The sequence below is a fragment of the Pezoporus wallicus genome, unplaced genomic scaffold, assembly GCF_028554395.1.
Source record: "Pezoporus wallicus isolate ANWC-B61680 ecotype Strahan unplaced genomic scaffold, APGP_CSIRO_Pwel_v1 contig_6566, whole genome shotgun sequence".
Taxonomy (NCBI): Eukaryota; Metazoa; Chordata; class Aves; order Psittaciformes; family Psittacidae; genus Pezoporus; species Pezoporus wallicus.
Genome location: NW_026638763.1, coordinates 2,692,664 through 2,715,441, shown reverse-complemented (window position 1 = coordinate 2,715,441; position 22,778 = coordinate 2,692,664). Strand labels below are relative to the sequence as shown.

At 43.6% G+C, this 22,778-nt stretch overlaps 1 protein-coding gene across 14 annotated transcripts in view; it reads right to left on the bottom strand.

The window, feature by feature from the left end:
- UNC80 (unc-80 homolog, NALCN channel complex subunit) overlaps positions 1-14,536 on the bottom strand; it is a 120,201-nt gene extending 105,665 nt beyond the window's left edge. For 7 of the 14 annotated variants that reach the window (XM_057412233.1, XM_057412238.1, XM_057412234.1 and 4 more), the window contains exons 1-7: positions 14,209-14,530; positions 12,855-12,903; positions 7,748-7,904; positions 6,550-6,848; positions 4,060-4,183; positions 2,227-2,300; positions 1,656-1,795 (exon numbers count right to left, since the gene is read on the bottom strand). In XM_057412233.1, coding sequence (XP_057268216.1) covers positions 1,656-1,795; positions 2,227-2,300; positions 4,060-4,183; positions 6,550-6,848; positions 7,748-7,904; positions 12,855-12,903; positions 14,209-14,300 — 935 coding nt within the window. In that variant the 5' untranslated portion in view covers positions 14,301-14,530. Of the gene's footprint in view, positions 1-1,655; positions 1,796-2,226; positions 2,301-4,059; positions 4,184-6,549; positions 6,849-7,747; positions 7,905-12,854; positions 12,904-14,208 lie in introns of all 14 variants that reach the window. The other 7 variants (XM_057412237.1, XM_057412244.1, XM_057412240.1 and 4 more) reach the window with 2 other exon arrangements.
- Positions 14,537-22,778: the final 8,242 nt, after the last annotated feature.

Here is a 22,778-nt window from a genome sequence, read left to right as displayed (position 1 = left end):
CAGGCAAACCTGAGGCACCACACAGGTTGGAGCAAGGCATGTTCTCCTTATGAAATACTTATCTCAGAAGTCCTTCCTGTAAAGTCTATTTCCCAGACAGTGTGTTCAAAGCAGCAGCTGGATAAAGGGTTGTGGCTTTATTTGCCTCAGTGTTAAACTGTATCATCTGTAAATGGAGAAGTGGAGCAGGGATAATCAGCCAGGATCAGAGGAAGAAGCCATTTGCTCAGGAAGTGTCTGAGGAACCAGAAATTAAACTCTGTACTTCATTTAGAAGGAAATGTAGTGCTCATATGATCAGCCTGTGACTGCAGGGAGAGTGGAAAGGCAGCCTTCCTTCAACCGGGGCCAAGGACAAAGGAATACTGCGGCTGTTGGTAAGCAGAGTAAACAACATTTGTTCCCCAGTTGTCTGTTGCCTGGCAACCAAAGCTCCCTGTACAGTTTTAACTGATCAATGAGTCCTGCAAATGAGGAGGCATAATGATGCTCTCTTCAAAGCCTGTCTGAAGCTTCATCCCCATGGCAACCACCAGAACTAGCCTGACAAATTGATCACCTGATTCTGTCTTCTTACAAGGCTGCTTATTTTTTTTTTATGGCTGTGCACTCTGAGCAGTAGTGTTCACACATAGAAAGACAGTTCTGTCCCCAACTTCAGTTTTACTAGCTCACATTAACACAAATTAAATAAAGACCCAGAACTAACAGCAGCCTTGATAAAAAATCCTTAGGGAAGCCTCCTGATGGGATCAGAGTCTTAAAGTGAAAGGGTGCACCAAAGCTCTTTTTGAGAAATCAGAGCCCTTCCTAGACTATATCCAGAAACCCACTCCATCCCACATTTCTTCTGTCACGGCAATGAAGCAATTTCATAAAACACTGCAGTGCTTTGGATATGACATTTCCCCAAAGAGATAAACAACTGGACCAAAATTTTCAGGAGGGGTTTAAATGACACTCCTAAATCCATAAGGACCTAAAAATATAGCTAGGGTTCCCTCCCTCTCCACCCCCTGAAAACACTCATCAGCTTCACTTACTTTATGGCACTACCGAAAATCTGGTTCTGTCTTTCTGTGCACAAATCTAGATTAAAAGATGTTAATTTATCAGCGCCATGCTGGAAAAGCATGGCCTGAGCTCTGCAGGGCAAGCTGGGAGGAAGTATGTGTGGCTACACTTCTTCATTGGTCTGTTCCTTTGGGCCAGCATACTAAAGGAAGCTAAGCAGCAGGATGCAAAGAAGGCATAATAAGAGCAATGGAGAAAGGCTTGCAAAAATCTTTTGCTAAAGGAAACTTGACCAGAAGGAAGCCAGAAATCATACCAGTTGCCCGATTCTGAATCCAGGCTCCAATGGAGAGTTGAACCTGCACCTTATCTCTTAGTGTCTTTGATTAAAAGAAGCTAACATACTAGAAAATATCAAAGAAACTGTTCCAACTGACCAGCTAGAGATTTCTCCAATGAATGTGACATTGAGTATCATGTGTCACCACCTTGTTCATCACCCAGAACTGAGACTTGTTGAATTGAGATAAACACCCAGCACCCTTGTTGTGTATGGACAACAGCAGATTCAAGACAAAGGACTTTTGTGATCTCCACCATTGAGTCACACCAGCCTAACTTTCTGCTAAAGGGATTCATACCTGGGATGTGCAGTACCTCTCTCCTGAGAGGTTTGGGAGGATATGCTTCCATCCAAGGAATTTCCACGATGACATGCTGAAAAAGTGGCCTTTGGAGGTACAGAATCTGGCTGGGTTGTCTCACAGACCACCTGTAGTCCCTTTGGATAGTTTTAATAAAAGGAAATAGGTATATAAATATATTTATCTCTTCCATATTAGTTTTCTTACTGCAATTTGTACTTGGACATGACTATTATTTATACCATAGTACCATGGTAATACCAGGGAGAGACTGAGCAAGCCTGGGGCTTCTCAGTACTAGGCATTGTACAGGCACAGGGTAAGACAGGGCTCTTGCCCAAGAAAACACATAAGACAAAATAAGGCCAAGGAGATCCTGAGATGTATACCCCATACCCATTGCTTGCACTGCAGACAGGGTGGGGAGCATTCAGAAGAACTGTGAAGAACGGTTAACTTCTGGAGATGCAATACTTTCGAATGGCAACTCCAAGTGCTGTTTCAATATTAATTTCCCCCCTCCCTCAGCTCCTTATTCAAGCTTGTCTAACCTTAGCATAAAACTTACCTCGGTATGTCCACTGTCCAGATTAGGGGATTCACAGGTCACACTCTGATTGTTGGTAGGAGAACTTCTTTTAGCTGAGAAAAGGCAGCAAAGGAGGACATTTCAGGAATCACCTCTAATATTAAAACATACCACTTGAAGGATAAACCAGAAAACAAAAACAAACCCAAAGCAGCACCTTTCTGCTCCTGACTTCCTAGGCATTAGCTACAGCCATATAAAGAACTGGTTTAATTTTTGCACAATCCTTTCAGTTTTGTTGTCACCATCTTATCTGCTGATTTTTTTCTTTTAATTAAATTTGAATATAAATTTTTATCCTAAATCCATTTGGCAACAGTGTTTTCCTATGCATACTAGAGCCTTTTATTTTGGAGCTCTTCCTCCTGTTATTTTTACAGACATTACACTCCTTTTCTAGGTTACATCTCTCAGAACGTATCGTGATTTCCAATTTGACAAATGCCTTCACCACAGGAGACACACGAATGACATGCAGAAAGTTTAATCAGCGATACTCCAGCAGAACAAGGGCATCACAAAGGCCAGGATAACAATCCTTGAAATCCTGTCACATCTCAAGCTGTTCAGATGTGACTCAGTATCAGACTGACTCTAAACAAAACAATTTGAATCTTCTTTAGTAGAATTTTTTAATTCGTTGAAGGAAAATTTAAGTAAATGAAACTTTTTTGACCCAATTTGAGACAACAAAATCTTCATTGATATAAAGAACCTCGTTCCAATTTCTATTTTTGTTCTGCTGAAAACATTTTCAAAACATAAGAGTATTTTTGTTTCACTTTACACCTGAAATTATTCTTTAGGGATTTACTGACCATGCTCCAGACCTATGGAAAAAAAAAACAACAGACAAAACTTTCCAGGGCTGAAATCTTATTTTTTGAATTCCAGAAATTGAAGCAAAAGGAGGAACAGCTAGATACCAAAGATGGGCTTAAATCATCTGAAAGACTTGATTCTTTTTCAATTCTGGACTGTCCCAGAGACCTACAAAGCTTTCAGAACAAAATATGACATCCAAAACGACTTGCCACCAGAAAAATCTGATTTGGCGAACTACTGTGAAAATTCCAGCTCCATGCTTTTGAGAACAAGCAAGTAATGCTACAGCAATAAGCCTAGCAATCCACTGCGTTTCAATTTCAATTCACTACCTTGTAGGAACTATGCAAAACTATGGTCAAAAACTTAAAAGCAAAAAGGGTTTTTTAGAACTAGGCCAGACACAAAGGCTTGGAAGCCTAAGCACGCAACCCTAGTCTCATTATGGCTGAATTACGAAGAAAAAGCAACCCCTTCTAGTATGCAAAAAAGAATTCACAACCTAAGCCTTCTTTGGAGCTTCTTGAAACTACCTTGTTTAATTTCATAAAATGCTGAAATTCACACTCTAGATAAGAGGAGAACCTACACTGCCAACTGTGCACTCTTCACTGCTAATTTTTGTCCAGGGCCAGCCTGGGAAGGCCTTCCCCACAGGTGTCAGGCTGCAAATAGATACTGCCTTTGCCCTTCTTAGCAACTAAGGAAGATATGGTGAAACAGAGATATGAGGCTGTCAGGAAATGATAACTCTACTGAAGAGTTTCTCATTTCCTATTTGTGATTTCTCTCTCATTTCCTACTTAATTCTTATGCAAATGTCAGTTAACTCTGAGGAGGAACAACTTTACTCTCAAAAGTTTGACTACTTCCTGCAGGATCACCATACTCCTTCAAATAGGATGGTCACAGAACATAAGGCATCATCAGGCAAAGGAAAGGCTTCTCAGCCCTCAGGAGCCACATTACCACAGCAAAGTCACCCACCTGTAACAATGTTCCTGATTGGTTTTACAAGGGCATTGAAGGCAGAAACTTCAGGCTGCCTGTGTTCCCACATAGGCTGCCAAATAACAAGGCCACTAGCCAAGCGAAACGTCAGGTCTGACTCCTAGGAAGACAAACAGAAGTTGTATCACACAAGCTCACATGAAAGAATCTTGTTTCCAGTCTAAAAGGACTGTCGTATCTCTGATGCACAGGTCTTAGCACCCCTTCCGACCATATACAGCCACAGTATTCAATCTCGACGTTAGGATTTACACTCTGACACTTGAACTTCTTGCCCCAAAAGAATAAGAATACTAATATTAAAACATTACTTAGAAATTGAGTTTGATTACAAATTTTCCATCATTTTTGAGTACAAATTACTCTGAAATAGCACTATACAATAATGTCATTATTATTTGCACTGCTAGTACCTGAGCTATGTGTATATATATGTGTGTATATACATGAGATATTGGTACTACTTACACTTATGCTATCATTGTTTCATGTATATAAGTAGCTGAAATCATGTAAATTAGTATACAAGTAAATCTTAGGGGGATCAAGGTATGCACTTACTTGATCTAAGGACAGATCTACATTAGGAGACACTGCTGTTGGTATAGTCCAGCTATCCCCACAAAGCAAACAAACATGGTAATAGCAGTTCTGGCAGGCTAATTGCAGCTGCAAGCTGCACCATCATTTCCTGTTGACATAGCTCCACATGTCTCAGAGCTAAATGAAAAGCTGAAGGTTCCTGCTTGTAGCTCTCCATCCAGCCTTAATATTCCCCACTTTTCATCAGTGTTGTCTTATCCTTATGAGCTCACAAGCCTTGTTATAAACTAGGCCTGGTTTTAATTACTATTTTTACTATGGAGCACATTGCAAAGCTTTTGGAAGTAGTAGCAGTAACGAGCTGCATTTTTACTTTGCACTGCTAGCTTTTGGTGTCATGCCAACACAGTTGTTAAGTTAAAGGATTACATGCATCCCCTTCAGCCTCCAAAAGCCTCATTTAAAAGCTCAGTGCTAAATACTCAAGATCCTTTCAGAAGTCAGGAATTCCATCATCTAGGTTGGCCTCTGCAAATACGTATCATCTTCCTTGAGTCCACGCATTACTTTGGTTGTCTGATCAGACCAGTATTCTTTCCCCGAGACCTCTACCTTTGTGAAACACAGAGGGGACAACGCTGACTTAGTGAGTCAGTCACATGCCTCATTTACCTCATCATTTTTGAGCTCTGCTTTTGTGACAGAAATAGGAATATTTTCATGAGCTTTTCAATGTTCATCACTACAGCATCTCAGAGATCTCAGAGATTTTCAAGGTAAGCAGGAAATATTGTTATTAATCCCACCTTCTAAACGGGAAACTACATCCCAGAAGGATTAATATTAAAAAAATGGAAACCTGATCTCTAACAGCTGGGGTCTACTTCCAGTTTTATTTAATTTATTCAAAGGGCAGCCCACATTTGTATGTGTAGCAATGGGAAGAATTCAGCATTTCTTCCTGTCATGGCCCTGCAGCTTACAGAAAAAATGTGAACTAGTAAACAAGTATGAAAAATTTGGGCTAAATGGATTGAGCAGTACTGTACAGGAACTTAACAGCAGAAGCAGAAAAAAAAACCACCTAGCTCTCCAGACCTGCTTTCACCTGCCTTAACCAAGATTACCTTTTATTTCCTGTACTTTCTAATTCAACTGTTGCAGCACACAAGGCAGGATTCAAAGAGTTAACAGCCTCCATCACTTTATGACTTTACAGACCTTTTCCAAGCACCTACTCTCCAGAGCCAGTTTCTATTCTGAGGCCCAGCTGGAAATGTAAAGGCAGCCCTCCAGAGAGACTGAAGACAAGAGGCAGGAGCCTGAGCATGCTCCTCATCACACCCCTCTGCAAAGCCCAATGCACTCAGCCCAAAACCAACAGAGGGACCTCAGCAGACAGGAAGCCTGCAGCCTACTTCCAGCTTCAGAGCAAGGGAATGCTCAATAGCTTTTGCCACTGCCATGCTTGTACCAATATCATGCATTCCTGGTAGTTAGCATAAAGATGATTAGTAATGACAATAATAAATCACAGTGGCAGCCCCATGGTGGAATCCCTGAAAAACTAGCAAAGCCCTTCTAACCAGTGGCTGAGAACCACAGGAGAGAGTTAAAGCTCACAATCTTTTCTGCAAGTTCCAGCATCCCAAAGACTTCACAAGGGTCACAGATCTTTGTCATTCCAGAAGGATTAAAATGGCTCACTTCAGATTTATTGCCTTTGTGTCTGCCTGATGCTGCAGTGATTGTTCATGTCACTGGAAGTATTCCTGATAGCAGTGGTATTCGGCCAGCTTATTAAAACATTTCTAGTGGTCTCCCAGTGTGGAGCCTGAATTAAATAACAATCTCAAAGGCAAAATCATTCTTTTCTGGCTGAGATCTGTCTCTGCACATGTACCCCATCAGTGTTCCACTCACTTTAATCCTGTGAACAAGGGGAGCAAAGAGGAACACAAAAAGCTCCACTGTGGCCATGGAGTTCTGGAAGAACTTCCTTCTGTTATTTTCCTCCTCATCATTCGTGGTGCTGGGCCGGGGATGTCCTGGTGATCCTTGATTTTCAGCCTGGTGGATAAAGGCGCTACTGCTCCCTCCCCAGCTAGAACCTCTGTCTCCTCCAAATCTGTCATTGCTGCAGTCCTGAGGGGCCTCCAGCAGCATCCAGTGAAGAGTGTGTAGAAGCTTTGTTTCAGCTACTCCAAGCTTATCCTGATGTCCTGAATGGGAAAAATGCATCACATTATCTCACAGGGTTTCCACTAATGGTACTGCTGAGACTTTCAGAACTGCAAAGGAAAGTGGCCATCCAACTTCCTGATGAGCACTGGAAAATTAGAATACTATCATTACAAGTATCAGCATAGTGTTTCTCTATGTCTGAAACCTCCTAATTCACAAGTCTCCATTTACTTCACAGCATTTGCACTTCAGTCAATGAAATGTCAGTCGCAAAGCTGAATGTGTGGACATAGAGTGGTTCTAAAAGATGCAACCTCGACAGTCTTGTCTGTTTGACTCTAATGAGTAAGATGAAATGCAAGCAAGCACTGCAAGGTGCTCAAGCTGTGTTCTGTTAATGTTCCCTACTGGCATGTCTCATGAAGCAAATTCCTGCTGCAGTCACTGCTGAAATCAGTGAAAGACTAACGAAGTAAGCCCTATTCTTATTATCCAATTGAATTATCTGCTGAGAATCACATGCATTGGTATGAATAAAAAGAGTATTAGAGAAAAAAATAAAAAAGAACTGAAAATATAATAAGTACGTGGTGCAACTGGCCACTGCAGCATGACTTGGAAGCAGCATCTATTCCCTCAAGAAGGCCATGCCTGCTGGGTAAATCAGTTTTTTGCTAAAGCTAGTTCTACTATCTCTGAAACTAGCAAATTATTATTGAACTGCTTTGACTCTTCAGCTCATCAGACCATAAGCTTTACTGGGGAAGCTATCACAGGTTACCCTGCTATAAAGACAAACAGATGAAGAAAGGGCAATCCACAGAATGAACTAAGTGGGATTCTAGGATTTAGAACAGGTTGGTACCCTGAGCCTCACTGTGTCATATTTTGACTGATAACTTCAGGAATGTAAAACCAGACTCACATGAGCACTAACCTAGCTTGTTTCGGTTGGAGAGCAATGTGGCGGTGCAGTGCAGCACATGCGGGAGCGCAGCTTGGACGAGTTCCCAGCGAGAAATGCTCTGGATGGCTTCAGAGAGAGCTGGAGAAAGGCCATGCAGCTTGTTCTCTACTAAAACTCTTTCAAAAGACTAAAAGTAAGAACAAAGAAGAAAAAGACACTGTGTATCTATTTCTGCACATACCTTCTAGTACATAGAATGCTCTCTTTTCAAAACCTGTGATCTGTAAGCACAGCTTGTAATACTTTCCTGAAAGACACACTGTAGCTAGAGTTCACCAGGCATATGGACATACTTGGCTAAATTAATGGGCCACTCAAAATACTTTCTGTAATAAAAACAGAATTAAAGCAAACATCGTGTATATTAGTAAATGTTGACATCAAGGAATACTAACAGTTGTGCTGGGCATTAATCTGGCATGCAGTAACCCTGTTGAAAGTCACAGGAGCTAATGAAGCCTATATCTGTGGAGCTGAGACCTGGAGATTCTTTTCACACACAGACGCTCTTTCAGTTTAGTGTAACATAAAAGGCAATCCATTAAAGGTATATAGGCCTTAGGAAATGTTTTCACACCCTGCCACAAAAAATAATCGATGTACAAAATTTTTTGTCGAGCCATGACGTAATGGTTTTGTGAACACTTAAAAGAGCTGATGGCTGCAGCAAGTTCATTACTTCCACCTCAAGCAACACAAAATAAGACTATCTGCCTTTGAAATCCCTAAGGAAGTTTCTTATTGCTAGTTGCTCCAACTGTTTTGGTAAGTTGTTCCTCTGTTCAGACACAAAGATCTCATTATAGGTCACAAAAGCAGTTATATTCCTTCAGTGAAGTTCCTAAAGAGAAGAAATACGTTACTGACAATGCACATCCCTGCCATATACCAGCTTAGCCTCCTGGCTACCTATTTGCTCACAAGCTGTTAAACCAATTTTATCAAGCTCTGGGCAAACAAGTAACTGTTGGCATTCTCTACCTAATGGATGCTTAAAATGCCCTCACTCCAGATTCATAAAGCTTATCCTTCACACCATCATACTGATTTTTCCTGTGAAACTGGGGTGGGGTGTTACTAAGAATAGACTTCATTATAAAGAAGAAAAGCAGACAGGGCAGCAGCCATGACCCCGCTCTCCTATCTGACCAGTCACTCCCAGGCATGGCATACTAACCAGTGCTAACATGCACTCTTCTACATACCCCAGCAGCTCAGCACACTTGTTTCAGGTGATGGCCACATTTGCTACTGCGGGCAGACATGAGCTCCTCTATCAAGGGCAGGATGCCCTAATGCAGGCATAGTGCTGCACTATTATGGTTTTTCAGCATTCCCATAACAGCTCCAATCTGGCCAGCATGGAGGAGGAGAAACACATATCTATCTGTACTTACCACCCAAGACAGAAGCTCCCCAATAGCACCAGGCATAGACAAAGAGGTGGTGAGATGGACTGTATGATTTATCCAAATGTATTTGGGGGGTAACCAGAATTTCGTGTGCTTATAGCAGACTAAGCTATTTAGCAACACAAACTGAACCTGAGGAAATACTGGCAATAAACATCAAAGCTGCCAACAACCATTAACATGTGTATAGAGTCACACTGTCCACCTACTAAAACCCCCAGGTTCTAGTCAGCAAACTCAACAGACTCCCTTTAAGGTGCAATGGCTACTAAAATTGGAGGGCATTAGCTGCAACACATGGACAAAATCACTGGCTTCCTGAGGATTAGTCAAAAATAATGTGTCATGGATTAGGCTGGCAGCAATGTGTATTTCTTAACACTAGGATTGCATAATATATCTACCAGGGAAAGGATGCTTCAAATCACTCTTTACAGCAATCTGCTGGGGACCACATTGTCTATAGAAGGAAATAGTCTCCTGCCATTCTTCTTATCAGTCCAGGAATAGGGGGAACACGAAGGGATGGCTCTCAGGATTGCCAGATGAGCTGAAGGCACCCTCCAGAGAAACAACCCTAGAGCAGGGCCCAGTACTTAGCCTGCTGTATGTACAGCAGGGCCCTGGCAGAGACACAGAGAAACTATTAGTACTTTCTGAACCAGACTTCTGTCCTTAGAGGGAACTTTATTACCCTGTTCTTCCAAAGTTCAGGCTGCATCACGGTGGAAAGCAGAGACCATTGCTAAAGTCACTTCAGACTGGAAAGAACTTGAAATGCAGGTAGGAAGTATTTAGTCTGAGGAAGGTCCTTTGCGTAGGGAAGAGTTCCTGGAAAGATCTAAAACATTAATCTAGGGGTTCATAGCACAGCGGTGGTAAGGCTTCATTGTTCACTAAACATAGTAATAGCGCTAACAGTGAAAAGCAATGAAACACAGATGCCAAGCACTTTATTTACAGAAAATTCCCATGTTCAGAAAAAAAATCAATTTTCTGCAACCACATCCATTGGCTAGATAAAATAATGGTGGCACATTTTTAAGATCTGTTCCATATCTATCCTTTGATCATTCATAACAACAAAACATATTACTACATTTGCAAAAAACAAGTAAAAAAAGAAAAAAAACAGAAAAGAGGTAAACTCTGAATTTATAGGATGCTCCCAGAAACATTTGGATTCTTCCATGTCCAGTGCAATCCAGAGTAAAAGAATTTAAAACATATCCTTGAGTCCATTTATCCTCACAAAAAAAAAAAAAAAGCCTTGGCTTGATACAGGACTGTTTTCATTCCCGTGGGGTCATTTACAGGTTTTACACACATTAGCAATGTCAGGTTTCAGGGCAGAACAACTTCAGAATGGGAGAAGGAAGAACATTGAGTCCATACTGAGGGATAAGACCATTTAGACAGTGTAAGACAATGCAGGGTGGGGAGAGGGTATTTATCTCCAGATTAAAGGTTATTTTTCATAGTCCAGTTGAAGTCAGTGCAATTGTTCAGATTTTCAGGGCCAGATTTTCCCTCAAGTATTATGTCATAAAGCAAAGCTCTAAGCAGCAATGAAATCTGCTCTTGCAGACCAGACGCTGTTCTCATTGAATCTAGGCCTCCAGCATCTGCTTCCTCAATGCACAATATGCAGCAACTTCTACTGCAGCAAGTTTAGAGCCAAGAATAATAATAGAATGCTGCACAATATTGTGTCATATGCATTGTCAGACAGTTAACAGCCTATAGACATGCCTAGAACAATTCTGGCTGGAGAATTTAAAAAAGACAGCTCATACATCAGATGCACAGTATTTTTAGGCACACTAGTCAACACAGCGGTGTTAGATAATGAGCTTGATGTTTCAGAAGACAAGCCAACTACCTGTCAAGTTCCAGAAACCCTGTCTCACCCATGCACGCTGCACTCTACTACCCCACTGGATACTACAGAAGGCATTTTGATGTGGGCAAACACTCCAATGCACTCCAGTGCATTGTCATGGACAGGAAACTGATAAGTAAAAGAAGATGACAGATGCAGCAGCTCAGGCTGTATTTCATCAATTGCTCAAAACTATGCCCCACCTTTGAAAGCCTTCTACCATAATTTAATGATTATGTTAAGGATTAGAGGAGAATCAAGTTCTCCTTCATCTCAGGGATGGAAATGGATTTGTCCTTCATTAAATGCATTTTTCCAGAGCCCCCTTTCTCTTGTCTGAAGCATGCGATTTATGCTGTCTTGCAGTTCAGGGTTTTTTTTTTGTTGTTTGGTTGCTGTTGGTTGGTTGGTTGGTAGCTTTTTGCTTTGTTTGGGCTTTTTGTTTTGTTTTTACACTTAGTAAATTCTGATACATGCGCACAAAAGAAAGGTGCTTTAGAATCAGCCTGCGGAACACAGAAGACGACCTGATGCCAACAGAACAGCATGAAGCACAAGACAGTCAACATACAGATAGGTACCTCATGAGGAACAGAGAGAGAAGGAAGCTGTGTCCTTCTACCCAACAGAGACAGACATTAGCTCACAGACAGGCCACAGCCTCAGGTAGTGGGTGCTTCGAGGCATGGCTCCTGCACACTGCTGAGGCTCCTGGTAAAGTTTATAAGGCAAAAAAATCCATCTTCTGCACGAGTTATAAACCTGATATAAAATGGTAAAAACCAGTGATAATGCCTTTTGCTCCATCTGCCAGAACTGCAATTCATTTTACTCACCAACACAGTAAGCCAGCAGCCCTGTATACCAGTATTTGGCATCTAGCAAGAACCCTGAAAGATTTATGGATTTCTTAGAAGAAAATTAGTCAGTAGCAACCAGAGCTTCACCAGGTTAATATCTTGTGAGGAGGAAGTCATAAAATTGCTGCAGAGAGACCTAAGTACTTAAACTACTAAGATACATGTCCAGACTAAGTTTTTCCACTCTGTCAAGTTTGGCTGCAACTGCTTAATGTACTTTAAGTAATCCAAAGATCACCAACAGTTCAAGGAACTTTAAAATTCCCTAGACACCCATCTTACTTTAACTTGCTGCATGCCTTCCTTTTCTCCTCCATTTAGACAAGTAGATTTAAGTTTCATTTGAAATACAGTTAGAAATAAGAGTTAATAGTATCTGCATAATAACCCCTCTTTAATTACACTGCTAAGACATGCTCCCTCTGTTTTCCAGCAAAACTCCCTTCAGCAGAGGAGGTATTTTCATCTTGCACAATGGTAAAAGTATTGTTTAAAGCCTGTCAGTAATGTTCAGATTTTCAATACTTTAAGTCTGAAAGAACTCCAGTGATTGCAAACTGAAATTACGTCAATCTAATCTGAAAGCACATACACACATGACGAACTGCAAGTTTAGACCCAGATAGTCATAGCTCAATCTGCCCATACCATTATTTACTTTATTTAATTACTAATTAGTTCAGTTAATAATATCCAAATCAATTTTTTTTTTTATGTGTCTCAAGATGCACATGATATCCAAATTCTCTAGATGGGAAACAACTTCAAATCCTTCATGTGATTAAAAGTTCAAAATTAAGTTGAATAGACTAAATCCACTTCTGGTGTAAGCCGAGAAGCTTCTGATCAGCCACCATGGTCAGATCAAGTTGCATGAAAAGTTAGTTACTCATAAGAGTTGAAAAAGAGAAACATGTACATACCACACAGGATGCTTCATATTGTTTCCCCAGCTTAGGTCTTAAAAATGCACTGAAGGAAAGGAAAAAAAGCATTAGAGATCCAATACTTTGAGTGCAGATTTTGCTTCGTTATTTTTCTCATGTCAGATTAGCAAAAGGCTGAGAAATTTAATGTAAAGGAAGCCGTAAGGCCATAATAATGTTCAGATACCTGTTGATGACATCTGACAAAGCGCTGTTACCTTTTCTAGAAGGCAAAAGTACCCACCCAAGAGGCAGTTAATCCACCCTCAAGAGAAGTCCTGCTCCCCATGAATAAAATCTTCCCCCAGCAGTTTTCATCCATTTCACCCCAGTGTAAAATTTTCAACATATCCCATTTAAAATGCATTAAATATTGCTGAACTTCTCCTTGCCTCTGCTTTAAGCAAGAGCTCCATTTGCCAGTTTAGTATTATGTATTTTCCTCCACAGTTACTGATGTGGAAAGCTTATGACGAAACGCAGGCCTGTACCCTAGAGGTAGAGAACACCCAAACTCTGCTATCACTCCCCTCCAGAATGGGATCAGAGTTAAATATTTAAAAAAACAAATAATCAGGCCACCTTATTACAACATTATCTTGGGGGTTTTGGTTGGGTTTTTTTTTTAGGACACAAAAGGTGGAATAAAAGGATTTTGTGACTGAGGCCTTAAATTAGAGCCACAACCTTCAAACCTTCCAACCTCCCCCTCAGCTCCCACAATGTTTTCAGTTTAGAATTCTGTTAAGACAGGAGACACACAGGATTCACAGGGAACATACAGCCCCAGCCATACATTCAGCCTGCCTCTCACACATCATTACTTTCCAACCCCATGAAATAAGGTGAGACTCTGACGTATCTGTTTGCATGCTGACCTCTCAAAGCATAGATTACAGTTCCAGGATGGCTGCAAATAAAGATATAAGCAAATAAAGATACAAGCAAAGCTGCAAGTCTGGTGCAGCACTGAGGGATGCTGCTTCTGGTACCAGAGCTCCAGAAGTCCTCAAGTGTGGGGAGGGAGAGAACAGGAAAAGAGAGTACAGGGGACAGTGAGGAGGGGAGAAGTGCATAGACACACATACACACGGATGTTTCAAAGTCATATCAAGAAGCTGCCTGGGACTGCCACTAGGTTAAGCTGCCTTCAGTCCTTCCCCCATCCCTGATACACACAGATCTCTCTATATACTGAGTGCAAAGAGAACAGCTTATTTCATGCCTTCATGTTGCAGCTGCAATAACTGCTTCCTCCCTGCCACTGGGCAGCAGCTGGCCCGCCCCCCCCCCCCCCTTCCACTGCCCTGTTGCAGCTATATCCCAAGTACCCAGAGCTTGCTGCTCTCACCTGGTTTGCCTCCAGAGGAAGGTCTGGATGGGTAGAGGGATGCCACGGCCGCTCTCCTGCTCCTGGCCCTCTGAGCTTTTCCTTTTCACCATGGTGCTGGTGATAACTGCTGCTGTGAGCCAATCTTAGCAGACGTACCAGTCGGGATCTCCCATAGCTGCCTCTTCGTTCTCCGAAACTCTTTACCCTCTTCCCTTCATCCTCCGCAGCCCACCCGCTCCCTCCCCTCTTACACCTCCCTTCAGCTTTGCTGGTGCAAAATGGCTGCAGAAGGCAGGGAGGAAATTAGGGGAGCGAAGATGTCCGCGTCCCTCTGCTTCCTCCCTGCCTTCAGCACCTCCCTCTGTGGACAGCTCCAGCTCGGAGCGCCGCGCCGGCAAGCGGTGACGGGGGAGGGCGGGCGGGGGGCGGCGGCACCACCCCGGCCCGGGCCTTCCGCAAAACTTCAGCTCATGGGGAGGGACGCGGGACTGCTCCCCCCGGCACCGGAGCAGCAGCGCTCCTTCTGCCTCTTCCCTCCCTCGGGCACGGCGCTCACCGCGGGAAAGTTTCGAGGCCACGCCAACCCGCAGCGACAGGAAGATGCAAAGCAGCCGAGAAACGGGCGGGTCAGGAGAGCTACTACCTCTCTTCCTCTTTACCTCCCTCGCCGCCCGCTTGCGGCAGGGAGAAGTTCAAATGCACTGCTCCTGTAAATCGTGTGGAGCCTGGTCAAGCTTCCCCACAGCGCAGAGGGGCAGAATCGAGAGGGCTGAAAAAGGTGGGGGGGTGGGGGTGGGAGTGGGGAGTTCATTAGTCGTTTAGAAGGCCAGTTTCCCTTGCTTGGGGATCTACAACGTCAAGAGCCCTCAGAGCCTCTGATGCAGCATGGGGCAAGGCTGTTAAGCGGAGAGATAATCGTTTATCTCAAGAGTGGGGAGAGAAAGGAAGCCAGTAACTGAAGGCAAAGATTGGTGGCAGGAGCAGGGGAAATTTGGAAAATTCCTCGGGCTTTTCTTACACAGCAAGAGTTGAGACAAATAGTGGTGAAGAGGATGGTGACCCACAAAGCAGATTTACTTGTGTTTCTAACTAGACACCAGACTGATTTGACTAATATAAAGATATGTTTGAGTCAGGTTTGCTGTAAATACTTCCCACTTAGAGTAGTCTAACTACTGTTAAGAGTAGCTCTCCTACCTATCGGAAGATAGTATATTACTACAAATAATTAATAGAATATAACAAAAGACCCTTATCAGTTAATATTTCACACACAAGAAAAGTGGTATCCCATTGCTTATATAAAAAATTGCAAGTTCAGAGAGAGATGCTCCAACAAGGCAATACCGTATTTCTTCCCGTCTTTGAATCTTCCTACTTAATATTAGGCACTTAAAAGACTGACCGAGGTAATTCCTTCCTGGAGCAGCTGCTGAACTGATCAACACCACCTATTTCCTTCATTGTGGGTACTTTGACAAACAGGTTTGCTGAAAACCCAGTGCCACTACTTCGATAATCTGCATGTATTCCCAATAGGATAAAGTTTTTCCTGGTGCCCAACCCAGCTCTTTGTTGCAGTGCTTTAGGCTGGTCTGGATCTCCACTTATAGGGAACAGTACCCTACGTGGTCTACATCCCCCTCTTGCGCAAAACGAGTACTAAATCAGAAGTTTATCTGTTAAGCAAAACCTAAACAGTATGTTTACAAACAAAAAATTTAAATAATTAAGATCACTAATCTGCCCAAGTGCTGAAATGCTAAACTGGTTGGGTTTGTTTGTCATGTTTGGCTGGTTGGGATTTTTGCTGTCAGTCACTTTCTACTGGGGCACAAAAGTAAGGCCTTTTTACTCACAGAATGAGCTTGCTCAGACAGGAAAGTTTTAAATTACTATTTTCTTTCCTTCAGTTAAATGAGTTCAGACAGGAAAAGAAATAATCTTATGAGAACTAACTACAGAGAGAAGATGGGTAAAACAAATTACTTCTAAAAGCATGTTATGTATTGAAGACGTTTCCCAACTTCACATCCCTTCAATGGATTCAGGACTTTGTATACAAAGTCTTCTTGTTAGGAAAGCAAATTTGAGTTTTAATTCCTGCCAGCTTGCCTACTGACAGTCAGAACTGAAAGAAAACACAGTAGGAGTGATAAACTTATTTTTAAGTAATTCTTTTTTCCAGTCCTTTAACGTGTCATGGAATGTCCTCGGTTCAGCAGTAGCAGTCATTTTTCTCCTTCTGGGTGGCTGGCACAGTGCTGTGTTTTTGACTCTCAGCCTGGGAACAACACTGATAACACCAATGTTTTTAGTTGTTACTAAGTAATGTTTACTCTGACCAAGGACTTTTTGAGTCTCATGCTCTGCCACGGAGGAGGGGAAGCTGGGAGGAAGCAGAAACAGGACACCTGACCCAAACTAGCCAAAGAGGCATTCCATACCACAGCACGTCATGCCCAGTATATAAACTGGGGGCAGTTACCCAGAAAGGCTAGATTGCTGCTCGGGTCAGGCTGGGTATCGGTCGGCGGGTGGTGAGTGGTTGTATCCTCTTCCCTTGTTATTTCCCTTACCATTGTTGTTATTATTGGTGGCAGCAGTAGTGGTTTTGTGTTATACTTTAGTTACTGGACCGCTCTTATCTCAACCTGTGGAAGCTGCATTCTTTCAGTTCTCCTCCCCATCCCTCTGGGAGCAGGGGGAGGAAGAAGCGGGGGACTGAGCGAGCGGCTGTGTGATTCTGAGTTACTGGCTGGGCTTAAACCACGACACACACTTGCATCCTCTTGGTAAGTGGTAAGCACAGTTCACATGTGGGGTTTGTTTGCTACTTTTTTTTAATACATGTCTCTCTCCTTATTCCTACATACAAGAGTGAGTCGCTTACAATAGCTTCCTGTTTGCTGCTATAAACATAATCTTATCATTCCCATGCTCTGCTACACAACAGGAAATGCCAGAGCAAAACAGCACTGCAGGCTGCTCACAGACTGTAGCCAAAAGCTCCTACAAATTCTCCTGATTTACAGGGACACCAGAGGCACTTGGTGTGGTTAGTCCAATGGAGCTGTTTAGGCCAAAACAGCCAAGGATGAAAACAAGAACACAATGCTCCACAAACCCCAAGTTTAGTTGGAAAACAAGGGCAGTCACCGGTTTCAAACTTACCCATGTAAACATTATTGCTGCCCACAGGCAGTCCTGAAGAGCAGACTTTGGAAGCTCTAGCAGGACTTCACTGAGCCTCCAAAGGGGAATCCAAACATCCTCTCTTCAGCTCAAAGAGGAGCAGGAGTAGGGCATACGAGGCAACTGCTTTCTAGCTCCACACCTATCAGCATTAACTGTAACTCAGAAAGCAGGACAATATACTAGTATCACTACCTGGCTTTTTGCTACATCCTTGAAGGACTCTTTAAGAGGAAGACATAGCTTGGAAGTACAGCACTATTTTCCTTACCTTTTCTTTGTGCATAGCCGGCATCTTCCCGTGTCACATAGCCTTTAGCAAGCAGAACTCAGCCCAACAGACACTAAAAGGGAACTGCATAGCTACTGCTTTGTACTAATCAAAACACATACCTGCAAAGTGCATTTCTAGTCAAACTCTCTGTTCCTGCCAGGATGCCTCTTGACAGCAACAATGCAGTAGGAATGATAATTTTAAATAATTGTTTTCTCCACTCCTCTAATGTGTTATGGAATTACTAAATAAAGCATAAGCTCAGTTAGCAAGATATATGCAGTCTAATTTTGAGTTCAGAATATTGCTCTCCAGCAACATGCAGCTGTAAAAGACACCTTAATCCCTCTAATTGTACAGAGGTTTGAAGTTACAGAGGTTTGAAGAACCTCTGATTCAAAGCAAATGAGAGAGCAAAGAAAAGATTATCAACAGCTGTCATTGCCCTAAAGAACTACAGTCCCAGAGGTGCAGATTCTCCACTCCAGCCAGGCTGTGACCAGCACTAAACCCAGGGGGCAGCACAAGTGGTTTATATTAGTTTGATGGTGTCTAGAGACCAATTTTGTTCTTGTCTTGTTTTTGAGACTCCACAGACATCCCTCCCCAAAGGGTACGCAAAGTTGAAATGGTCTGTACCTATGTAAGTGAAACAGTTTGGAAACTGGAAACTACACATGTAAGAGAAGAAGGAACTTTACAGCCTGGAAGATTTTACTATCTCCATACTGAACTGGGCTTGCAGTGGAGGCTTTCAGATATGCAGTCAGCATCTGACTGTACCTAAATACTGGGCATGATGTGCTGTGTTATGGAATATCCCTTTGGTTAGTTAGGGTCAGGTGTCCTGTCTCTGCTTCCTCCCAGCTTATGCTCCTCCCTGGCAGAGCATGAGACTCAGAAAGTCCTTGGCCCTTAGTAGCACCAGCTACTAAGGAGAAAAATGACTGCTACTGCTGAAACCCAGGACAGTAACACTGCAGTGGGTGCTGCAAAGATAAAATCCACCAAATCAGTCCCCCGCTTTCTGTTACAGCACAGACAGGAAGCAAGCAAACTCTTAGGGGAGATCATTATAGCAGGATAACAGCAAGCTGTCCCAAAAACACGCTGCGCTCTGTTCACTAGGTTACACTGCCACAGAAACACAGGTCTGTCTGCCTACACAAAGACCAAGACTAGTGCAAGCTGTCACTGTCAGGAAGTAGGAGGAACATGTGGAGATGGTGTCATTAGCTCTGCTGTACTCCGGCAATTCCCAGCCTTCCCAACTGCCTGGGCACAAAGGATGCCCATGACACTAATTTTCCATTTCTTCTCTTACTACAGGCAGCATCAGTCTGACATCCCCCAAATCACATGATTCTGCTTGATCACTTTTTTCATCACACAGTTGTGTTTACACAACCATCATGGTAGGATTCAGTCTTCATCCAGAAACAGTCAAAGCTGGCAACATGCCACAGAGTGAGAACACTGAGCAGAACCTGGCCATGAAGCCCTCACTCCACACAGGAGGGCCCAGAGCAGGGAACCTCACTGTCTTGCACTTGTTTTCATGACATTTTCCAAGTCCCCAGCCTCAATCCCTGCCACACAGAGTATTAAGCATTCATACCTTTAATTTATCTGTTACTTTTTTTTTGTAGACACAAACCCAGAATCCAAACTCTCAGGAGTATCTTGAGGCATTCTGTTGTGTAGCAGCCTTTCCAAGAGCAAGGCTGTAAACAGCTCCTAAATGTACAGCCCAGAGCAGAGAACAAAGACAATTGTTTGGCACACCCCTGGGAGCTTAGTGTTCTGTTAAGCTTGGCTTTAAGGACCCATGCTGAAGACCCTTTCTTGGGACAACCAGTCACAGAAAGTCAGCACTGATGGATACCACTCATTTTACCCTTTCTTGTATGGGTCTGTCAGGTAGAAGCAAAAGTTATTCCTTCATTTATCCATTTCTCTTCCTAGGAAGTCTTTGGACCTTGTTAAATAACTACACTAGAACACAGAGCCTTAACAGAGAGTGAGGTCAGAGGGCTGCTTCATTAGCAGTATTGCATACTTTGTTATTCACATCAGTATAAAGAACAGATCAAAGGCTGCTGTTTCAGCCTGGGAACTGTATACATCCCCTATCATGAGCTACACAAGGGAGAAGTTTAGGGGAGTCCAAAACAAGGGTCTGATTCTCTCCTTCCTAGCTGTTTTGTAAAAATTAAAGAAACGAAGGAAAGCTTTGTTTTTTTCTTTAAGGGCTTTTAAACTCATCACAAAAACACTTCAACTAAGGTTCTTCAGATGTCTCATTCAACACTCTTCCTGCCAGCCCTGCTAGCAATGTGTTCAGAAACAAGGATAAATGAACCCCTAAAACTACCAGGCTTGCTGCTGTTGTTACATGAATTTGGGAGGGAGCAGACTATAGTCCAGCTGGATCAGATTCCGTAAGGACAATCATATATTTAATGCCTAGGCCACATTCAGCTGGAATCAGTAGGAGTGGCATAGTACTCTCACATCTGAGAATCCTATTTCAAAACAGAGGAGGATCTGCAGGCACTACAGAGTTACTGCCTTTGCATAACATTCAAGCAACTAATCATATTCATAGAGCCATCTAATTGCATTTAAGTACATATCAGGTTAAGCTCCAACTAGGTAAGGCAACGAGAGATGTAACAAAATCCTACAGGATAACACAGGGAGTCTCTGAGCAAGACTTGGGGGGGGGGGGGGGGGGATGAAATCCAGCTTTCATTGCCAAGTTATCATACCAGCCCTTGGATGAGGGCTCTCCAAGCCCTGGGATGTGACTGCTTTGGTTATCAGCTGCAAACCTTTTACTTCCTTTTGAGAAAAGGATAAACACAACAAATCTCCCCCCAAACCCCACCTCACCCAAGCACCTTTTCCCTTCTTCCTGGAGAACAAAGTGGGAATCTCTTCTTCCACCAAGTTACCAAACGTGTTCTCTCCACTGCTCAGAACAGAGCTGAGAACTGCCTCCAACCACATACTTCTCCTTCCAAGGGTGCTCATACAAGCCACGTTTGGGAGCCCCACCATCAGAGAGCCTTTATTCTTTGAAGCAGCAACTGGGACTTCGGCTTGGCCACACAGCACCAGACGAAAGGCCTTCTGCCTGCAACTCTGATCTGATCCACGCTTTTAACTACCCACCTGCCTCTTCTACCACATTCCTGTACAATGCAAGGAATACTCCATGAACCACGACAGGCAGAAGGACAGACCCTCTCTACACCCAGCAAACATTGCAGCAGGATTCCTGTGCTTCCCGCACTCTCATCAACACTGTAACTAAGATTTTATTCACAGCTTGTACTCACCTCAGTGCTCCACCATCACAGCCTGCTAGCAAGCTATAAAATGTATCTACCACATGCTGCTAGTAAGACACAACAATCGTAACTATATTGGCTCTTCTTCCTTCACCTGGAAAAGAGGAAACAGGTTCTTACCTGCTGCCCTCAACCGTTGCTCTAGCTGTAAATACTTAAATCAGGATTCACCCTTATTGCTCCCAAACCTCTCAATCCTTTTAGCAGATGATACATTAGTTCTGCCTTGTGCCTAAGCACCCTTAGGAGGGTGCTTCTAATGGATAATTAACAGCACTTCATTATTCCTCCAGGTGCTCTGACTGCATTTATTTATGAATATTGCAGCACCACACGGAAAGCGCAGCTTGCCGTTGGGCCGGGAGGGCTAACGCAGCCCGCTCAGCCGCAGCACCCCCAACACAGCCGCGCCGAGCCCCTCATGGCGCCGAGGCCGCACCCCGAGCTGTGAGGAGACGGTGGAGCGGGAGCGCGAGCGCCAACCCCGCATGGCGCCAAACCCAACGGCCGCCTGGCGACCGCTAGCGGCCCCGCGGGAGCCCGCGCCCCCCACCGGCCGTGAGGTGAGGCGGCGGCCGCCATTTTCCCGACGAGGGCCGCACCAGGGAATGGGGCTCTCAGCCCTAAAATACCAGCCCCACCGCCCCTCATGGGCAAAGGTTGCTGCCTGACAGCGGAGAGAGGCTGACCGGCCGGCCGCTAAGCCAGGCGGGAGAAGTGGTGGAACCGTGATCCAGAACCGGGACACACCCACACCTAGCTTGGACAGAGGTATGGCTCCGGCCATTGGCGACGCCCTCACACACCCCTGCGCTGAAGGGAACACCGTGGCAAGGGAGGGGATGCCGGCGTATTGGTGGGTCTTTCTGCCTGGAGGGCTAAATGGGTCGCTGCAGGATAATGCTGAACCTCACCGCAGGACCGCAGGGCAGGATCCTGTGTTCACATAAAGCAGGGAAATACACCCTCAGGAAAGAGCACTAGCTGTAAAAACTGATTCCTTTGGCAAGAAGTAAGAGATTAACTGAGGAAAAGGGACTTAATCCTCTCTGACTCTCCTGGTAAGGCTGACCACAATGGCAGGGGGTGCACCATAACTTGTTTCCATGCAGGGCAGCAGCGCACAGTGGTTGAATGCAGGAGGAGCTGCACTGCAAACATTGGAAACCAACACAAGCATTTAGATGACAAGCGATTTTATTTTGCAAAACAATCACTATACAGCAACAAATACAATTGCAAATCGGATTGAAAAACATGAACTACCTACCACCAGCCATTCAAGAAATGCCTCTTATGGTAACAGGCTCTAGAATTATCAGAGAAAAACACAGGTTTGTAACAGCAGACTGTATTCCTTGACATCCCAGCATACAGCATGATTATTTGTTGGCTTTTTCTCTTTGCTAAAGTTGAAGTGGCTTTTATGTGCTTGACTTTTCCAAGTGTGAAACTAGTTTACCTTCCTGCAGTGGGAACTGCTGGAGTTGCAGAGGGAATTGCTTTAGCAATCAGTGAACTCAACAGATACCTAGGCTAGGAATCTACCTGCACTGATTTTCATAGCAAACATGATCTACTCTTCAAGGCATTTGCCTTTGAAGGCATATTTGTACTTGGGTTTCAAACGGTATTTGGTCCAGCATGGAAAAAACTTCTGCTCATGTGTGGTAGTCCACACAGGCTGCCTTTCGACTCCCTTTGGGTCGTGCATATAGGCAAACTTAGATCTGTAAGCAGTCACAATGAGGTTACTAATGTAC